General features: G+C 28.5%; 1 protein-coding gene across 1 annotated transcript in view; it reads left to right on the forward strand.

Annotated features, from left to right (window-relative positions):
* Positions 1–24: 24 nt before the first annotated feature.
* The window catches only part of LOC136072026 (GTPase Obg-like), a 40,235-nt gene continuing 22,852 nt past the window's right edge, over positions 25–17,407 (forward strand). Inside the window, exons 1-4 of the mRNA XM_065819951.1 lie at positions 25–245; positions 326–410; positions 2,262–2,439; positions 15,848–16,072. Of these exons, the coding sequence (XP_065676023.1) occupies positions 71–245; positions 326–410; positions 2,262–2,439; positions 15,848–16,072 (663 nt within the window). The 5' untranslated portion in view covers positions 25–70. The remainder of the gene's footprint in view (positions 246–325; positions 411–2,261; positions 2,440–15,847; positions 16,073–17,407) is intronic.

Genomic DNA, 17,407 nt, shown 5'->3' on the forward strand with positions numbered 1-17,407 from the left:
AAGTTTAAAAATTTTAATTTTAATTAAATTTGTGTAAAATTTTTTTTTTTTTTAAGTTTAGATTAACAAAATGTTTTTACATAGATTAAGATTGCAACACAAATTGATACTAAAAATAAGATACTGCTCTAGTGATGCAAGTAGTGACACTCATAAAGTTATCAAGGAAACTATTGATAGCCAAAATGATAAATTAATGATAAATAATGAAGTTAAGCGGAAAAAAAAGTTAATTTTTGCTAAAGGTAAATTTTTAATATTTTATATTCAGAATTTTCATAACCAAAACACAAATAAAATAATTTTTTCCTATATGAAAATTTAGGAGATAAGAAGTTTATTGATTGGAAGCGTTTGTATTTAAAAGCTGGAAATGGTGGAAAAGGTTCAAATTCATTTGTGCATTCTAAGTATGTTTACAAAAGGTTTAAATTTGTTAGCGCATTCTGAAAATGTTTAAATTCACTTTAAATTAAATCATTTTTGTTTTAGTATACTCAGTGTTGTTATAAATAGTTCAGTAAATAAATAAATAGTTCACTAGTATTTGTGCATTTTAAGTATATAATTTTAAATATAAAAAAAGTTTACATGCATTATTTGCATTTGGTGTTCAGTTTCATAATTAAATAATAATATTCAGAATTAAATTTTTTCGGAACTAAATGAAAATATAAATAGTAATATTCAAAAATTGAAATTGCCTGTTGCATTAAAAAAATAAACATAAATATGTAACACTCAAATATATAATACATTAATATATAACACATAAATATATAATAATAAATATGTAACACATAAAAATGAAACACATAAATATATAATACATAAATATATAACACATAAATATATAACACATAAATATATAATACATAAATATGTGATACATGAATATGTAACACTTAAATATGTAGCATATAAATATATAACATCTATAATCCCTAAATGCAAAACACTATAATTTTGAAACTTTTGAAAGTTAAACCAATTATTTGGATTGTTTGTTAGTCTTAAAGATGCATTGTGAGATTTTTTTTTCCATGGTAACTACAAACATAAAAGTTGAGTGCAGTACTACCAGGGATGTGCTAGGGATTAAACTCGGAACTTCTTGCTTATGAGGCAAGCGCTCTTCCACTACAGCAATAGCGCATTTATATATATATATATATATATATACATATATATATATATATATATATATATATATATATATATATATATATATATATATATATATATATATATATGTTCTGTAAAATTTAATAATAACACCTGGTAGTTAAAGAAACATGACTCTGAGTTTCATGTTTATGGTTATCATCAGATATTACAAATAACCTTAACGACAAAAAAATTAATTACAAAAATACTATGCAATGTCTTCTTTGATGATGTTAAAGATGTTTATGAAAATTTGTTTTCATGGCAACATTTTGATACCAGCTCATTTTTTTTGTTTAATAATTTCAAATTTTGATGTTATTATGTTATTTTGATGTTATTATGTTATTTTGATGTTATTATGTTATTTTGATGTTATTATGTTATTTTGATGTTATTATGTTATTTTAATGTTATTATGTTATTTTGATGTTATTATGTTATTTTGATGTTTTGATGTTATTTTGATGTTATTATGTTATTTTGATGTTATTATGTTATTTTGATGTTTTGATGTTATTGTGTTATTTTGATGTTTTGATGTTATTATGTTATTTTGATGTTTTGATGTTATTATGCTATTTTGATGTTTTGATGTTATTATGATATACTTTTCAGTTAGGCAAAGTTTGCATAATTTTCCTCTGGGTTTAAACAATTGCGCTTTATCAATAATTTTCTATCTTATAATAGGATTTGTATATCCCTTTCTTTTAATTTCCCATATAAACTTGGAATGCTCTGTTAGATTCGCTTAGCTTTTGTATTGGAATGAGTTTTTGTGTTTGTACCAATGGTCTTTAAAAGTATTCTCTGTTAGTTCAATATAATTGAATGTGCAATATATATATATATATATATATATATATATATATATATATATATATATATATATATATATATATATATATATATATATATATATATATATATATATATATATATATATATATATATATATATATATATATATATATATATATATATATACATACATATATACAGTGGTTTATTAAATGACCCTGGGTTTGGAATGTGTATTTTAAATTTAAACAGTGTTAAGTTAGAATTTATTTTTTTAAACTATTTTATAGAGATCATAGAGGTGGTCCTAATGGAGGAGATGGAGGACGTGGAGGAAGTGTTATTGTAGTTGCTGATTCCTCTTTCACTCAGCTTGCTCATTTAAAGTCAGCTTATCATGCTCAATGTGGTAGAAATGGATCTGGAAGAAATATGCATGGTAGAAATGGAGATGATTTGTTCATTAAGGTATATAATCTAAATATTAAAAATATTTTGAATTTTTTTTATATTTTAAAAATTTTTTTAAATATTTGTAAACTTTTTAATTTTTAGGTTATAATTTAGAACTTTAATCATAATATGAATTTTTTAGTTTTTGATTATTATACTTTAAAATACTTTTCATACATTTAAGTGTCTAATAAATTATAATTTAAAATAATTTTTAAAAAGTTTAAACCTTTTAAAATAATAATTCAAATGTTTGTGAAATTTTCAATACCAAGATTCACTCAATCCAAAATTAAATCAATCAAATATTTTTATTCTTCACAAAGTTTAAACTTTTTATTCAAATGTTGTTGTTTTTTGTTTTTTTTTCTTTCAAAATGTTTTTTTAAAAGTTAATAGTTTAGTGTTGACACATGGATGTATCATTAGAAGTTTGTTAAGTGTTGACACATGGGTGTATCATTAGAAGTTTGCTGAGTGTGTTGACATATGTGACTAATTTGTATATTATATTTGTAAGTTTTGACATAATGTGATAAATTTAATATAAATATTGGAAATAATTTAAGTTTATGAAAGTTTATAAAATAAGTAATTCAAAATGATTTAAGAAAATAATATTTGAATTTCAAAGGAAAAGCAAGTTGAAAATTAAATAGATTTTATTAATTTAAGATGCTAGTGAGTTTAGAGATTTTTTTGCATTTGTTTAGTAAAGTATCAAGAGTTTTGTAAGATAATCTCAATTTCAATTATTATTTTTTAAATTTTACTTTGAAATGTATTACTTGGAGAATAGCTAATACATATTTATTAGAATTTGCTTTGTTAGAATTAAGTAGTTTTTTCTTAAATCAGGACATCTATAATAATTAAAAAAAAAATTTCAATTTAAAGGAAAAAAATGAAGAGAGTTTCTACTGATTTTTTTCCATTAGCAAACCTTCCCGGGAAGCATGTGCGGTTGCACCTCCTGTTTGTCCACGGTTAATGAATTTTTTATGACAACTTGAACATGTTTTTATATAGTTTTAAGTTTCTGCGGCAAAATAAAATTATAAGAAACTACAAAGAATAAAGCAGCAATACTTGAAAAGAGGAAACGAAATAAGAAATAGAAAATCTAAATAAAAAAACTTGAAAATTAAAAAAAGTAAAATTTTGTCAAAAAAATAATATACCTTAAAACAAGTAGAGGAAAAATAATATAACTTAAAACAAGTAGAGGAAAAAAGCGGATTAGAAACAACGAAAATAAAAACATTTTTTGATATACAATTTTTTCACAACTTTTTTTAGTCAGTATATTAAGGAAATACTTTATAATTTGCGCTAGAAACATGGACAATTTTTAAATTTGTTTTTCAAATGTTTTTGTTTTATAACTTTACTTTTTTTATCAATGCACAGGAAAGTGAGAAAGCTAATTGCTTTTTATTTGACGATGCTCCAAAACTTGTGGGCATTGTTAATTTACTGAACTTTTTAAAGAAATTTTAAGGAGCCTATTTACAACTTTTTTTAAGTGTTTAAATACATCTTTTCAAACAGAGCAATAGTTATGTTTATTATCTCTAGTAATTCGTATTAACGTTGGAAATTGGGCAATATAAAAGAAACAATTTCAGACATGCATCAAACGCGGTAAATACATTTATAAAAGAAACCATGTTATTCTTTTATTTAATTTATTCTGTCATTAAAAAATTTATTAATCAAATAATATATTTTACAAATAAATAGCAATTTATTTTCTTATTTTCCTATTATATCAGTATTGAGAAAAAACGTCAAATATAGCAAAAACTTTTTTAAATACAAAAAGGCGTCAAAACAAATAAACGTAAAAAAAAATTTACATAGCAAATTAGTTTCTTAGTTTTACGGACTTATATAAATCATGAGTAAATTTTTAAACTTTTAATTGTTGTTAAATTTTTATAAAAAAATTTGTTTTTTTCATCAACTTGTATCAAATTTGGTAGCTAAAAACAACAACCACTCTATAAAAAAGAATACAATAGTTGTATAAAAATTTTATAAAAAAATATTTTTTTTTTAATTATTAAATTTTCTAGTTTATTTAATTAAAACTTGATATTTTGTTACAATTTTGTTTACTTTTTTTTAGGATTGTTTTTTAACATTCTATTAAACTTGCTTTTCCTGTCGGCTTGTTTATTTTTATTTTTTATTTTTTTTGGGGGGGTCTGCGCAAAACAAACACAAGGTAAGCGGTAATAATAAAAGAAATCAATCAAAAAAGTAATTAAAACAAACAATAAACAACAAACTTTTAGCGTTTTAGTTTAGCATAAATAAATAGAATCGCTGTTGAATAATAAAAATATATATATAAAAAACGTTTTAAAAACAACATTTTAAAAATGGACTAAGAAGTAAAAAAAAAAAAATTTATAAAAAAAACTTTGGACTTTGTGTACCTACACAACCTGAAATATCCATTAAAGTCAATGACTGAAAATGTTGGGCAACTAAGTAGAACTCATTCCTATTGGCGCCCAACATTTTCAGTTATTGGCTTTAATGGATAGTCCTTGGGTCCCATGAAATAGTTTATTTGTTACTTTTTAGTCCATTTTTAAATCGTTGTTTTAAAAAAAAAAAATTTAATATTTTTTATTTTTCTCAGTAGATAAGTTTTTAAGCTTTTTGTTGCAAATTATTGAAATGCTTTATAAGTAAAAAGATGCAAAATGCCATGGTCAGTGTGTTTAAAAAAATTATTTTAAATGTGGACAAACAAGACTTGCGACCGCATGCGCTTCCCAGGCACACTGTGGACCAGAGATCATTTTAGGTTTGATGGAGTGTCGCCTGGGATTTTTTTACTGATAAGTTATTGTTATCATTATAGTAAAAAGATTTAATCATAGTTAAAATTAGTTTCACTTGCTAAGGCAATTAAATTGTCAAATCAATTTTCAAATAAAATGCGAAAATGAATTTAATTTTATGTAGGAGTTTTCTTTTATTTAATTTTATGTAGGAGTTTTCTTTTATTTGCTGGGCAATTATTTAAACTAAAATTTAAATTTAGTTAAAAATGTTAATGTTGTGTATTTAGTATACTCGACTACAAATTAGACTTTTTCAATCAGCTTAAACATCAAACAGCGCTTCTCCGTTAATAAAACCTGTCTGGATATTTTCTTAGCATAATTTCACTTCATTAACATCACCAAGCAAATTCATTAAATAAAAATATCAAGTATATTATGTCTGGAAAAAGTTTCTTATGTAATTCGGTTTGTGCAGTGTGTTGGGTTGAAAAAGGTGCCAGATCTATGTCACTATCTGAAGTCACCACCTGAATACAAGATATTATCAAGCTCTACATATATGATGGTTATGATAAAAATATTATGAGTTTTCCTAATGTCATATGTGGTAGTTGTAAACGAAATTTATACTTTCTCAAAAGTGGCCATACTTCTAGGGGATGGGGACTTCAAGTTGCTAAGGTATTTTGTATACTAATAGCAATTAAATGTATACTTTTTCAATGTTATGTAAAAGAGTTAATTTTTTTTGTGTTTGATTGCACTATATGGGTCTTTTATTCCTGGTCATGTATTTGTTGGCAATAAATACAACAATCGATTATTTAATAATAATATATATTTAGATATGTAAGATAACTAAAACTCAGTCTTGAGGATGTAAACTATTATATTGTTTTTGATCCTAAATGCGTTAATGCATTATTTGGTCTTTCATCTCATGCATTTAAAAAAGTTTGCTTGTGGTGTAGTGGTAAATTTACGCTTGATAAAGGAACTCTTAGAACTATCAACAATATTGATTCCTGTTATGAAGCATATATTAAAAATGGATCTATCACATCGTCCATGAAGGAATTTGATAACATTGTGAACAAACCCCTAATATATCTTAACACTGATAAAAATACTGTGCCAGAAAATTTAGTTGCTCCGCCTGAGCTACATTTTCTCGTTGGAGCAGTATTGGAGCATAAAATATCAGGATTTCTTTTAACTGAATGGAATGGTTTTGATTTGTGGTTGAAAAAATACTATAAAATTAAAAGGGGATATCATGGAGTTGGATGGGATGGTAATAATGCAAATAAAATTTTAAAATTGATTAATAAACTTCAACTTGAAGTGCAACTTAAAGTACCATATCTACTTCCTGTAATCCAAAGCTTAAGAACTTTTAAATCTGTAAAAGAAGCTTGTTTTGGAAGAAATCTCGGTTCTGACTCAGAACACAAAATATCATTGTTTAAAGATGCTTTTCTATGCCTACAAGAGGCAGCTTTTTCTCTAGGAAAGACACTTACAGTGTCATGGAAAATCCATATTATATGCTGCCATGTTTTTCCTTTTTAAAGCATGCAGGATGCGACTTGTCAAAGTATGCAGAACAGTGTGGTGAGGCGATTCATGCAAAGTTTAAGCCTACATGGCAAAGATATAAACGTAATATAGATCATAAAGATTATGGAGATAGATTGAAAACTGCTGTTGTTGATTTTGGAATTAAAAGATTATAATATTGTATAGTTATAGGAATCACACTTTGTAAAAACTTTCATTTTCATTTTATTGTAAAGTAAAGCTGTCTTAGAAAAAGTTGTGGGATTGGAGCAAAGAGAAAAATATAACCCACAATTTAAGACACCCCATGCCCACCTGTGTTAAATAGGTTTTCAAAAAATATTTTTTTACTGACCTAAACTAAATCAAAATTAATCAATAGATTTCAAATTTCATCCAAAAAAACTTTGGCATTCAGGATTTATGGACATATAAAATTAACAACCCTCTCATTTTTGTTAATGGGTAAGGGGGTTCAGAGTTTTGTGTTTTTTCCACTCTTAGCAAGTAAAACTAATTTTAAATATGATCATGTTAGTATAATAAAAACAATACTTTATCATTAAAAAAATCCCAGGTGACACTCCGTCAAACCTAATATGTCTTCTGGTCCACAGTGGGCAGGGTTAAATAGAAAATCTTTTCTAAAACTATTTGATATCAATTTGAGAATAGAAATCACAAACAACATTTATATACAACATAATGATTTTGATAATGCAGCCCCTGCATTCTGGGAAGGATTTAGGAATTTAGTTGTTTTTGTAAAACGCGTGTTGTAGTAAAATATTTTAACATGATTTAAAAATAGAAACAATTGAAACCAATCTTGTCTAATGTAGCCTTTAAAATGCCTATTAAAAGTATAACATTATAACGTATATTTGTTATAAATTATTTTAGATTTATTAATTTTCTTTGAAAGTAAGTCTTTGTTATAAAACGTTAACATATTAAAGTTATTAAATATAACTACAGAGCCTAGTGCGGTAGCATAAATTAAAGATTGTTTTATTTATGTCCCTGTTCCTGTTTCCCCCTCTCTTTAAAATTCTTTAAATCCTTATCAAAGAGCTCCAGATTTTTTAAAATTTACCCCTTTCGTTACCCATACTTTGCATAGCGGGTAATAAAATATGTCTTAAAAATACTATTATCCTGCATAGCAGTGAATAAAGGTTTTGATTTCTGTTAACCCCGGGCATGATTTGATTTGCAGATATTCAATTTTGAAAAATGGCTAATTTCACTAACCTATTATATACAATAACTTTTGATAAAATAATGTTGGAGATTTCCAGAGTTTTATATATGTCTTATTATCTGTTTATTGTGTACAAATTTAAAAATAATCTGATAAAAGTAAGATTGAATTTGCAATTTCAGTATTTTTGTGATTTTTAAAATCCGGCATTATTGATTACAAGTCTTGATGAAATTATTTTTTTTTAATTTCTTTTTCATTTTTTGAAAGTTAAATTACTCAGAAAAAAAGGAGTCAATTTTCAAAGAAATTGTACATTTTTTAAACTCATAGTATAATTTTAAAGGTAGTTGGGTTTAGGGAAAGGAAAACCGGTTTCCGGGAACCGTAAAATTTTTGGAATTCGAAAGCTGAAAATGTTATTTTCAAAACCGGTATTTGGATATATATCTTTTGTACAAAAATTACTTGGTTATTTGGCAATTCTAAAACACTTTTCTTAATGTGTAGTTGCTCAAGAAAATAAATAAAAACATTCAATTTGCTTCCACTTGAACTTTAACAGTAAGTTACTGTAATTTGTGGTGTAAAAAAGTGAAACAAATTTTCACAAAAACGAAAATATCATTTTGAGAAGTCCACAAGGATAACACACTAGTCCAAAATGGCTCAAAACTTGAACTTGAGTTTCCGAAGAAACCCTTTGGGGGGATTAAAGTACACATGCTCCCATTTCAAAAAATGTAAAAATTGAAATCAAACTATTTTGTCCAAGAAAGAAAATTGATTTTTTAACATTTTATGAAGAAATGTCGGTTGACATAGTTATTGTAAAAAATGATTTTGACTTCTAAACTGGAAATACCATCCAAATGTTTCTATATATAGCATATTTGAGAATTTGGAAATTAACTTTTATGTTATTGTGTTTAAAAGTTTATAAAAATCTTTCTTTTTATTAAGATTTTCACTCATTCCTAAAAAATCTAGTATAAAAATGTTAATATTCAAAGACCCTAAATTTTCGATGTATATTTCTAAACCCCTTATTTGTAAGTTCAAAGTATAAGTAATTATAACAGGACAGAAATAATGCTTTTTGAATTAAGGTAAAATTGTTAAATTTGTAGCTTGCCCAATTTCATTATAATGATGGCAATCTGGCAAAATGTTTTTTTCTCTTTTTTCGGGAAAAGCCATCGATCCTTAGTTGCTTTGGTATATGAATTGTGTCAAATCAAGTTAATTCATTAAAAATGCCTAACTCAGCTAAATCCCATGATGATTGCAGAAAAATTGTTTGTTTTCTTTGTATGAGAAAGTCTGAAAAAGTTTTAACCTCCTTCTTGATTAAGTCAAAGAAATTTTTTCTGATGAATTTGATTTTGCCGATCAAAGGGTTCCCTTGGGAGTTTGTGATCACTGCAGAGTTAACCTTCAAAAAAGGCACAATGGCGAAAATGTGACACTTCCAAGTCTTTTTAATTTTGACCAAATTGAAACCCATCCCTCAACAAGAGGCCAGAACTATGATTGTCTCATTTGCAAAATTGGCCACCTTAAGCTAAATGAGAGACACCCCTTGGAAACATCGAGCATTCCATCATCATCATCATCATCAAAATCTGAGAAAAGATATTCAGACTGCTTAACAATCATTAGAAGAGGTTTTCCAAACACTTGCAGTAAATCTACCTTCAGGGAGAATATGAAGCTGCTTGCATCTAAAGATTTGAAGGTTGGAGAGCAGATTGCATCATCTGTAATTCTTTCAAAAGATGCATCTCCCCATGAAACCATCAAAATAAGAAGATCTGGGGGTGGAAGACCATTGCCTATAACACAAGGTATTGTTTTGGAAGGTTTATTTTACTATTTATAATACAGATATATTTGTAATATCACCTATGAATTGAAACAAAAAACTAATATTATGATTTTTTACCAACTTCCCATGGACAAGCCTTTGTTTAAAGGAATAAAATAATACTTACCTTTGTACGAAATTAATGAAAAGTAAAAGAAAATTCTACATAGAATGAACTATTTCATTTTTCTCACTTCTACTACGTTTTTAGGCCCTGCATGTCTAAAGAAACTCTTCAAAAGGAATCTGAGTTGACTGCCCAAGATTTAGTGCATGTGCAATATAACACAGGATTATCAAATACAGGAATTAAAAAACTTGCTACAACTCTCAATTAAGTGTCAAAATCCAAAATAGTTGAGGTTAACTTTCATGAGAAATTCTCTCAACTTGGTAAGCAGCTTTCTGATCACTTCACCCGAACAACAATTAATGTTTATCATGATCAGAATAAAATCCATCATCAAGCAGTGGTCCACTGCAAAGAACTCTCTGCATTTACAGATGAAATTTTGAGAGTAGAGTTTTTACTGATCATATAGTAAAACTTGGCATAGATGGTGGTGGCGGTTTTCTTAAAATCACCCTTGGAATCCAGGAGGATCTATCATCTCAACCACTCTGTCCACCTAAAAGAAAGTTATTGACTTCTCAGCTTGGAAAGGACAGTAATGTTAAACGTCAGTTTCTTGTAGCCATTGTTGAAGATGTTCCAGAAAATTATGAAAATCTGAAAACAATCCTGAATCTAATTAAACCAAACAATGTGAAATACTTTGTTTCATGTGACATGAAAGTAGCTAACATCCTGTGTGGGTTGCAGTCACATGCTAGTACCCATCCATGCACATGGTGTGATATAGACTCCAAGAATCTGTCCTTCAAAGGCAATCTTTGCACTTTTGGAACACAATGGAAGTGTTTCAAAGCCTTTGAAAATGCTGGCAAAGATCTAAAAAGCAATTCAAAAATGTTATTCATGATCCCCTTATCTCTGTGGAAGATGTAATGCTTGTCTTAGACGTTATTCCTCCAATGGAACTTCATCTACTCCTGGGTGTTGTTAATCACCTCTACAAAGCACTAAAGGACCGCTGGTAAAAGGCTGATGAGTGGCCATCAGCTCTTCACATCAAATGTCAGCCTTTTCATGGAGGTCAATTTGCTGGGAAGGAGTGTCAAACTTTTGAAAAACATTGATGTGTTGCAACAGCTTGGTGAGAAAAATTTCGCTTTTTAAACATTTCCCATCATCGACACGTTCAGGAAGTTTGATTCTGTTGTGACAGCTTGCTTTGGCAATGCACTGGATGAAAGCTATATTGATAAAATCAACAGATTTAAAAGCTCCTATCTTCAACTTACAATGGTCAGTGTCACTCCAAAGGTTCATTCAGTTTTTTATCACATTCAAGACTTTGTTGCTCAGAAAAAGGGGCTTTGGGGCGTTACAGCGAACAAGCAACTGAGTCTATTCATCGCAGCTTTAGTGTTCATTGGACTAGATTTAAAAGGTCCTCTCATCACCCACAATATGGAATGAAATTGGAAGCATCAGTGGTCAAATTTAACAGCAAACCTTTGTAGAATGTAAAACGAAATAATCAATGTGATTTTTATTTGTTTGGAAGAATAAATGTGAATTAAAATTGTTTAGTGCTTATCATTTTACCTTAATTGTGATAAAAAAGACTCAATATTATGAATATTATGCTTTTGTTATATTCAAACAAAATTTCTACAACTACCACTTAGTACACTAATGTTTTTTTTTAAACTAAGGATTTTCCTAAATCCATACACATAATAACGGAATGTTTCAGCACGCAAATATGCTACATACAAAAACATTTGGATGGTATTTCCAGTTTAGAATAAGTCAAAATCATTTTTTTCAATAATTATGTCAACCGGCATTTCTTCATAAAATGTTAAAAATTCAAAATCAATTTTCTTTCTCTAACAAAATAGTTTGATTTCAATTTTTGCATTTTTTGAAATGGGAACATGTGTACTTTAATTCCCTCAAACGGTTTATTCCGAAACTCAAGTTTAAGTTTTGAGTCATTTCGTACTAGTGTGATAACGCCCCAGTTTGGAAGCACTTTTTGCACTCAAAAGAACTTGAATTGGCCAAGTGCAAGCTCTGCGACCAAGAAATTAAGTGCAAAGGAGGAACCACAAGCTCCATGAAGCTCCATGAACAACCTGAGGACAAAGCACAACATCATGTTTGCTGCTGTTGTTGCTCCTGAGAGGAAACTCAAAGTCATCAAACCCATTGATTCATTTTTTAAGACAAAGGATCCTGTTGATGTTGTTTTGGCTGAGCTTATTTCATGTGATGTGCTGCCCTTTTGTGTTTTCTTAACTAGTCAATGTTTGAGAACAGCTTTAGAGACACAAGGATATAAATTTCCCAAAGATGTTAAATCAATTAAGGTTCTGCTGATGAAACATTATGAAGATATCAAGAAAACATATCAGCAGCAGTTTGCAGAAAAGAAGCTTGTTGGTCATAAATTTAGCTTAACCCTTGATGAGTATACTTCATCCAAAAACCGAAGATTTATGAACATAAATGTTCATATGGAAGGTGATTATTTGAACCTCGGAATGATCAGGGTACATAGGTCCATGCTAGCAGAGAAATGTTGTGTAATTGTTGACAAGAAACTGAAAGAATTTGGGCTACGTTTTGCCTGTGATATTGTTGCAGTAACCACAGATGGAGCTGCTGTAATGAAAAAATTTGGTAGCTCAATTTTACCAAAACATCAGCTCTGCCTCGCACATGAAATTCACTTGACTGTCTGTGATGTTCAATATAGGCAATCTAGGAAAGAAGATAATGGCACACCTGAGCAAGTCACTATTCTAGAAGAGGACTAAGAAGATGATGACAACGATGAGGAAGGAGGGTTAGAAGTTTCAGCAGAAGCAGGTGCATCAGCTCTTCTGATGATTAGGGAGGATATCACAGAACTCATCAACAAGGTCAGAAAATGTGTCAGATTGTTTTGAAAGTCTTCAGTTAAAATGACATGGTTCTGCAAAAGCACGTCTAGTCTGAGTTTGGAAAGGAGTTGTAGCTAATTTTAGACTCTAAGACACGTTGGAACAGCTTACTAGATATGATTTCAAGATTTCTTACCCTTAGGAAATGTATTCAAATGTCACTGATTGAGTTATTAAGCGATATTATGATTTCTGAGTCTGAATTCACCACCTTAAAAAATCTAGGAAATGCTTTAGAACCAATCAAGGTTGGTGCTGAAGCACTTTGCAGAAGAGATTCAAACTTGCTCATTTGATGGGATTCTGAAGTTCATTTTCAAGCAGCTAAAAAGCCAGGAAAACACCTTTAGCCAAGAGCTAGTTGACTCTTTACTAAAAGAGTCACTAAGAGGAAGAATGCTATATTAGAAAACTTAATTAAATATCTGAATAATCCTGATGCCATTAATGAAGCAACTCATGACAAAAATTCCATGCCAAAGAGAAATGCAATTGATACTACTGCATCAAGTTTGTTTAATCGTTTGTTTGAGCAAAAGAGAAGTGAGTCTATAGATGAGGAAAATTTGTCAGATAATAAAACTAGTCAGGAACGAGTACACAATTTACTTCCTTGTCAGAAAAGCTTGAGTTCTCCATCAGAGAGACAATCAAAGGGGTTTCACCAAAGAAACAAAAAATAGATTCAACTTCCAAGCTAATGCTCAAAGTAATGGCAGTATTTCAGGCAACAAAAAAACGAACAAGCAACTTAAATTTGTTGCACACGGCTTTGAAGTCAATCCAAGTAACAAGTGGAGGCTGAAAGGTCATTTTCTGCAAGTGGTCTATTTGTCACTAAACTAAGGTCAACGTTAAATGATGACACACTTAATGCTTTATGTTTTTTACGTGCTTATTGTCTTAAGAAACGTAAAATTAACCATTAAAAAGACTTATTTGTTTGCTGCTCAATTGTAATCAATGTACATATATGACATTGTTTTTATATATATTTATGTTTTTGCTGCTATTGTTCCCCTGAAATATATATAATAAAAAAAAACACTAGAAAACCGGAAAACTGTTTTTTAAAACATTGAAAACCACAGTTTATTTGAAAAACCGGTTTTAGAAAAAACTTAAGTATTTCCTTTCCCTATTAGGGTTGAGATATCACATTTTCACATGGTAATATAAAGTTGCCAAGCCCGGTAACGAAAGGGTTAAGATAGCAAGCCACTGCAAGGCCCAAGCTGTTACAAAAGATCAGATTAAAAATTCGCTGCTTATTCTAAGCAATCTTAGTGAAGACTAATTGTAGTATAGTTAATGAGGTCAGAGTGTTTTCTAAAGTTTTTAAAAATTGAAGCCACTTATTTAGCACTTATTATTAGTCTAGCAAAAATTGGAGAGACGTCTGGAGAACACTTTTTTAAGACTATGATGGAAATCTTGTCTAAACCACAAACTTTAGAAGAGTTTAATTGAGAATTAACTTTATCATTAAAAGCTAGAGTATTTTGGATGTTTAACAATTGGTTAATTTGTTTAACTGGAATGGCAAGAATGGAATGAATTTCTGGAAAGACAGGAAGAGTATGACCATTAGATTCAAGAGCTAAATTGGAGGAGAAATTCTTTCCAAATAACTCTGCCCTATTCTGGGGAGAAGTAAAAAGATCAGACCCATGAATTAGAGATTAAATGTTAGACTTATTTTAGTTAATGACACTGTTGAAGACTTTCCAAAAGTCTCAGATCCCAACATCTGAGATAAGATTTAGTAAACTGAGAATAACAAAGCTTAACATCAGGCAGGATCTTTTTACATTGGCTTCTTGAAATAGTAAAAGGACATTTGTTCTTAAGAGAGATGTTCTTGCAAAACAGATGAAAAAAATCATTATGGTTTAATAAAGCAACTGCTCAAGATGGTGAAAAATGTGGAGTAGAATGAGGCTTGACTTAAAACTGAAGAGAAGGAATAAAAGCTTCTGAAACTGCTTGGATATAAACATATATGTTTGCTATTTATTTAGATGTTTGCATACAATATCCTTACATATTTATACAAACTTTAGTATTTATATGGTATAGTATTTTTTGAAAGAGCAGATGATTAGATGGATATGTGGTAAAACTCTAATAAGACAAGAAATGGAGGCATAATCTTAGACAGAGATTAGAAAAAAACGTTGTAATGAACAACATTTGTCAGAGAAGAATAAAGTGGTTTGAGTATCAGCATGTAGAGAGGTAGTAGCTTCAGGGGGAGGGGGGAAAGCTTCAGGGGTAGTGTTAAAAGTAAGAAAACATGGAGAGAGTGCATTACATATTGTATGAGCCAGCTTTAGTTAACAATGCTCTAGCCCACAAGTTTTCGGGGCATCATCAGTAACAATAGTTCATCAGGAAATAAACTATCGGGTTTAAATGCACAATTTAGATAATCCAAAAAAAGTGCAGACTATTTCAATGGTGGTAGTGAAAACAACCAAATATTTTATAATCAAATATTAGAATTAATGAATTTTTATTTTTTTACATGAAAAACTTGTTAAAAAATTATTTTTTTTCTAAATAAAAAGCAATTAGTTTTCTTGCTTTCCTGTGCATTGATAAAAGCAGTAAAGTTTAGCAAAAATATTTGAAAAAAAAATTTAAAAATTGTCCATGTTTCTAGCGCAAATTATAAAGTATTTCCTTAACACACAAGTGTTTAGTGTTAAATAGAAAGAAAGAAAAAAAGAAAAAAAGTTCAATAAATCTGTTTAAACAATAAATATCAGTTAGAATCTTCCTGAAGCACATTGTTTTTTTTTGTATATGAAATTTTATATATGAAATTGCAAACAATTCAAATTTTAGATAATATAAAGCATTGAAGGAAAAAATTTAAAACAATTTAGTACAGTTTGCTATTTTAGTAAAATTTTTTACAAAGAAATTTTTTTTTTTAGATTATACAAGGTGTTTTTATTTTTTTAGGTTCCACAAGGATCTCTTATATTAAACGCAGGGACATCAAACATAATTGCTGATCTCCTCAAGGATGGTGACAGTGCAACTATTGCTTATGGAGGATATGGTGGAAAGGGTAATGTTCATTTTAAATCGCCTTTAAATGTTAGACCTAGAGAATTTACAGAAGGTAGCTTGGGTGATGAGTTATATATTGATGTTGAGTTGAAGTCCATAGCTGATGTTGGATTGGTAAGATAAATTTTATTTTATATGTATATATATATAAATATATGTGCGCTTTAATTTTTTAGAAAAAGAGAAAAAGCTAAGAATAATGAAAAATTATTTTACTGTTTTTACCCAAGCTTTTAGTGGATGTAGCGACTAGGTAGTCAGTCAATGTATGTACTGAAGCCCCTGCAGCTATCTATCTTATTATGACATTAATAGTGATGTACCTATTGCACTTTTGTGGTCAATGTTTATGGACAAAAAAGGCTGATGCTATTACCAATAAATTAAACAATTTTTATTTTTATATTATTTTGTAAAAATATAAAAGCATAAAGAATTAAATTGTATAATTTTTTCTTAAAAATAAAAACATATCTGTATTCTTAAAAACAAACAAACAGTTTGTTATAACACAAAACATTTTCTCAAAAAAAAAAAAATTTTCTTATATTATTCTTATTTCATTGCAGAGCATAAGCTTGTCCTTCACAACTGAAAAATCCTTCACTATCTACAAAGTGCATTATAAAAACTTCTGAATTATGAGAACTAATTGTCTGAAATTACTTTCATTTGCTCCTAATCATTCTAAAGGGTAATCTTGTTTTATGATGATAACCTGACTCAAATAGACTAAAACTTCATTTTTTCAGTTTCAAGTAATATGCTTTCTGTTTTTTGCATTACTTCAGATGATTTGTTTTCGATTGAAATGTTTTTATTTTTAATAAAATTTTCAAAACATTTAAAAATCAAAATTAACATTTTTTGTACTTGATGAAATGGTATTACTGACATCAGTTTGAAGTTTATTGATCCACTAGGTTGATCTTTTTGTTAAAGACTTTTTGAATTTCCTCAGTCATTTATCATTTAAAGTCAATTAGTCACTTAGTTATGTAAAGTCACTTAATAGCATTTTCAAGATATCAGTTTCTTTAGTTGTAAAAATTTTATCTTTATATCTTTGATCTAAAAATGTGACTAAAATAATATTTTTATCATTAAGGTATTTTTCAAATCTTTCATTTGTTGATTTTTTACATTATTTTACAGTTGTTCCTAATCCTAAAAACAAGGGAGACTTTTCAGCTTAGACAAGCATGGTTTGTATAACTTATACAGTGGGAATTATATAAGAAGCATTTGCTTCACGTTCACTTAATTAGCCCTCAGAATTAGGGTCAGCATATGGCAATGTCAACCTAACTGCTGACCTAGAAGTGTTTGAGGTTGTCAAAAAATTGCTGACCTTATTTCTATGTTTTATAGTAAAACCTGTGTATCAAGTTTTTTTTTGCAGACCTCGAGCAAATTAAGGTCAGCAAATTATTGCCGACCTTATTTTTC

This window comes from Hydra vulgaris, chromosome 15 (genome assembly GCF_038396675.1).
Source record: "Hydra vulgaris chromosome 15, alternate assembly HydraT2T_AEP".
NCBI lineage: Eukaryota > Metazoa > Cnidaria > Hydrozoa > Anthoathecata > Hydridae > Hydra > Hydra vulgaris.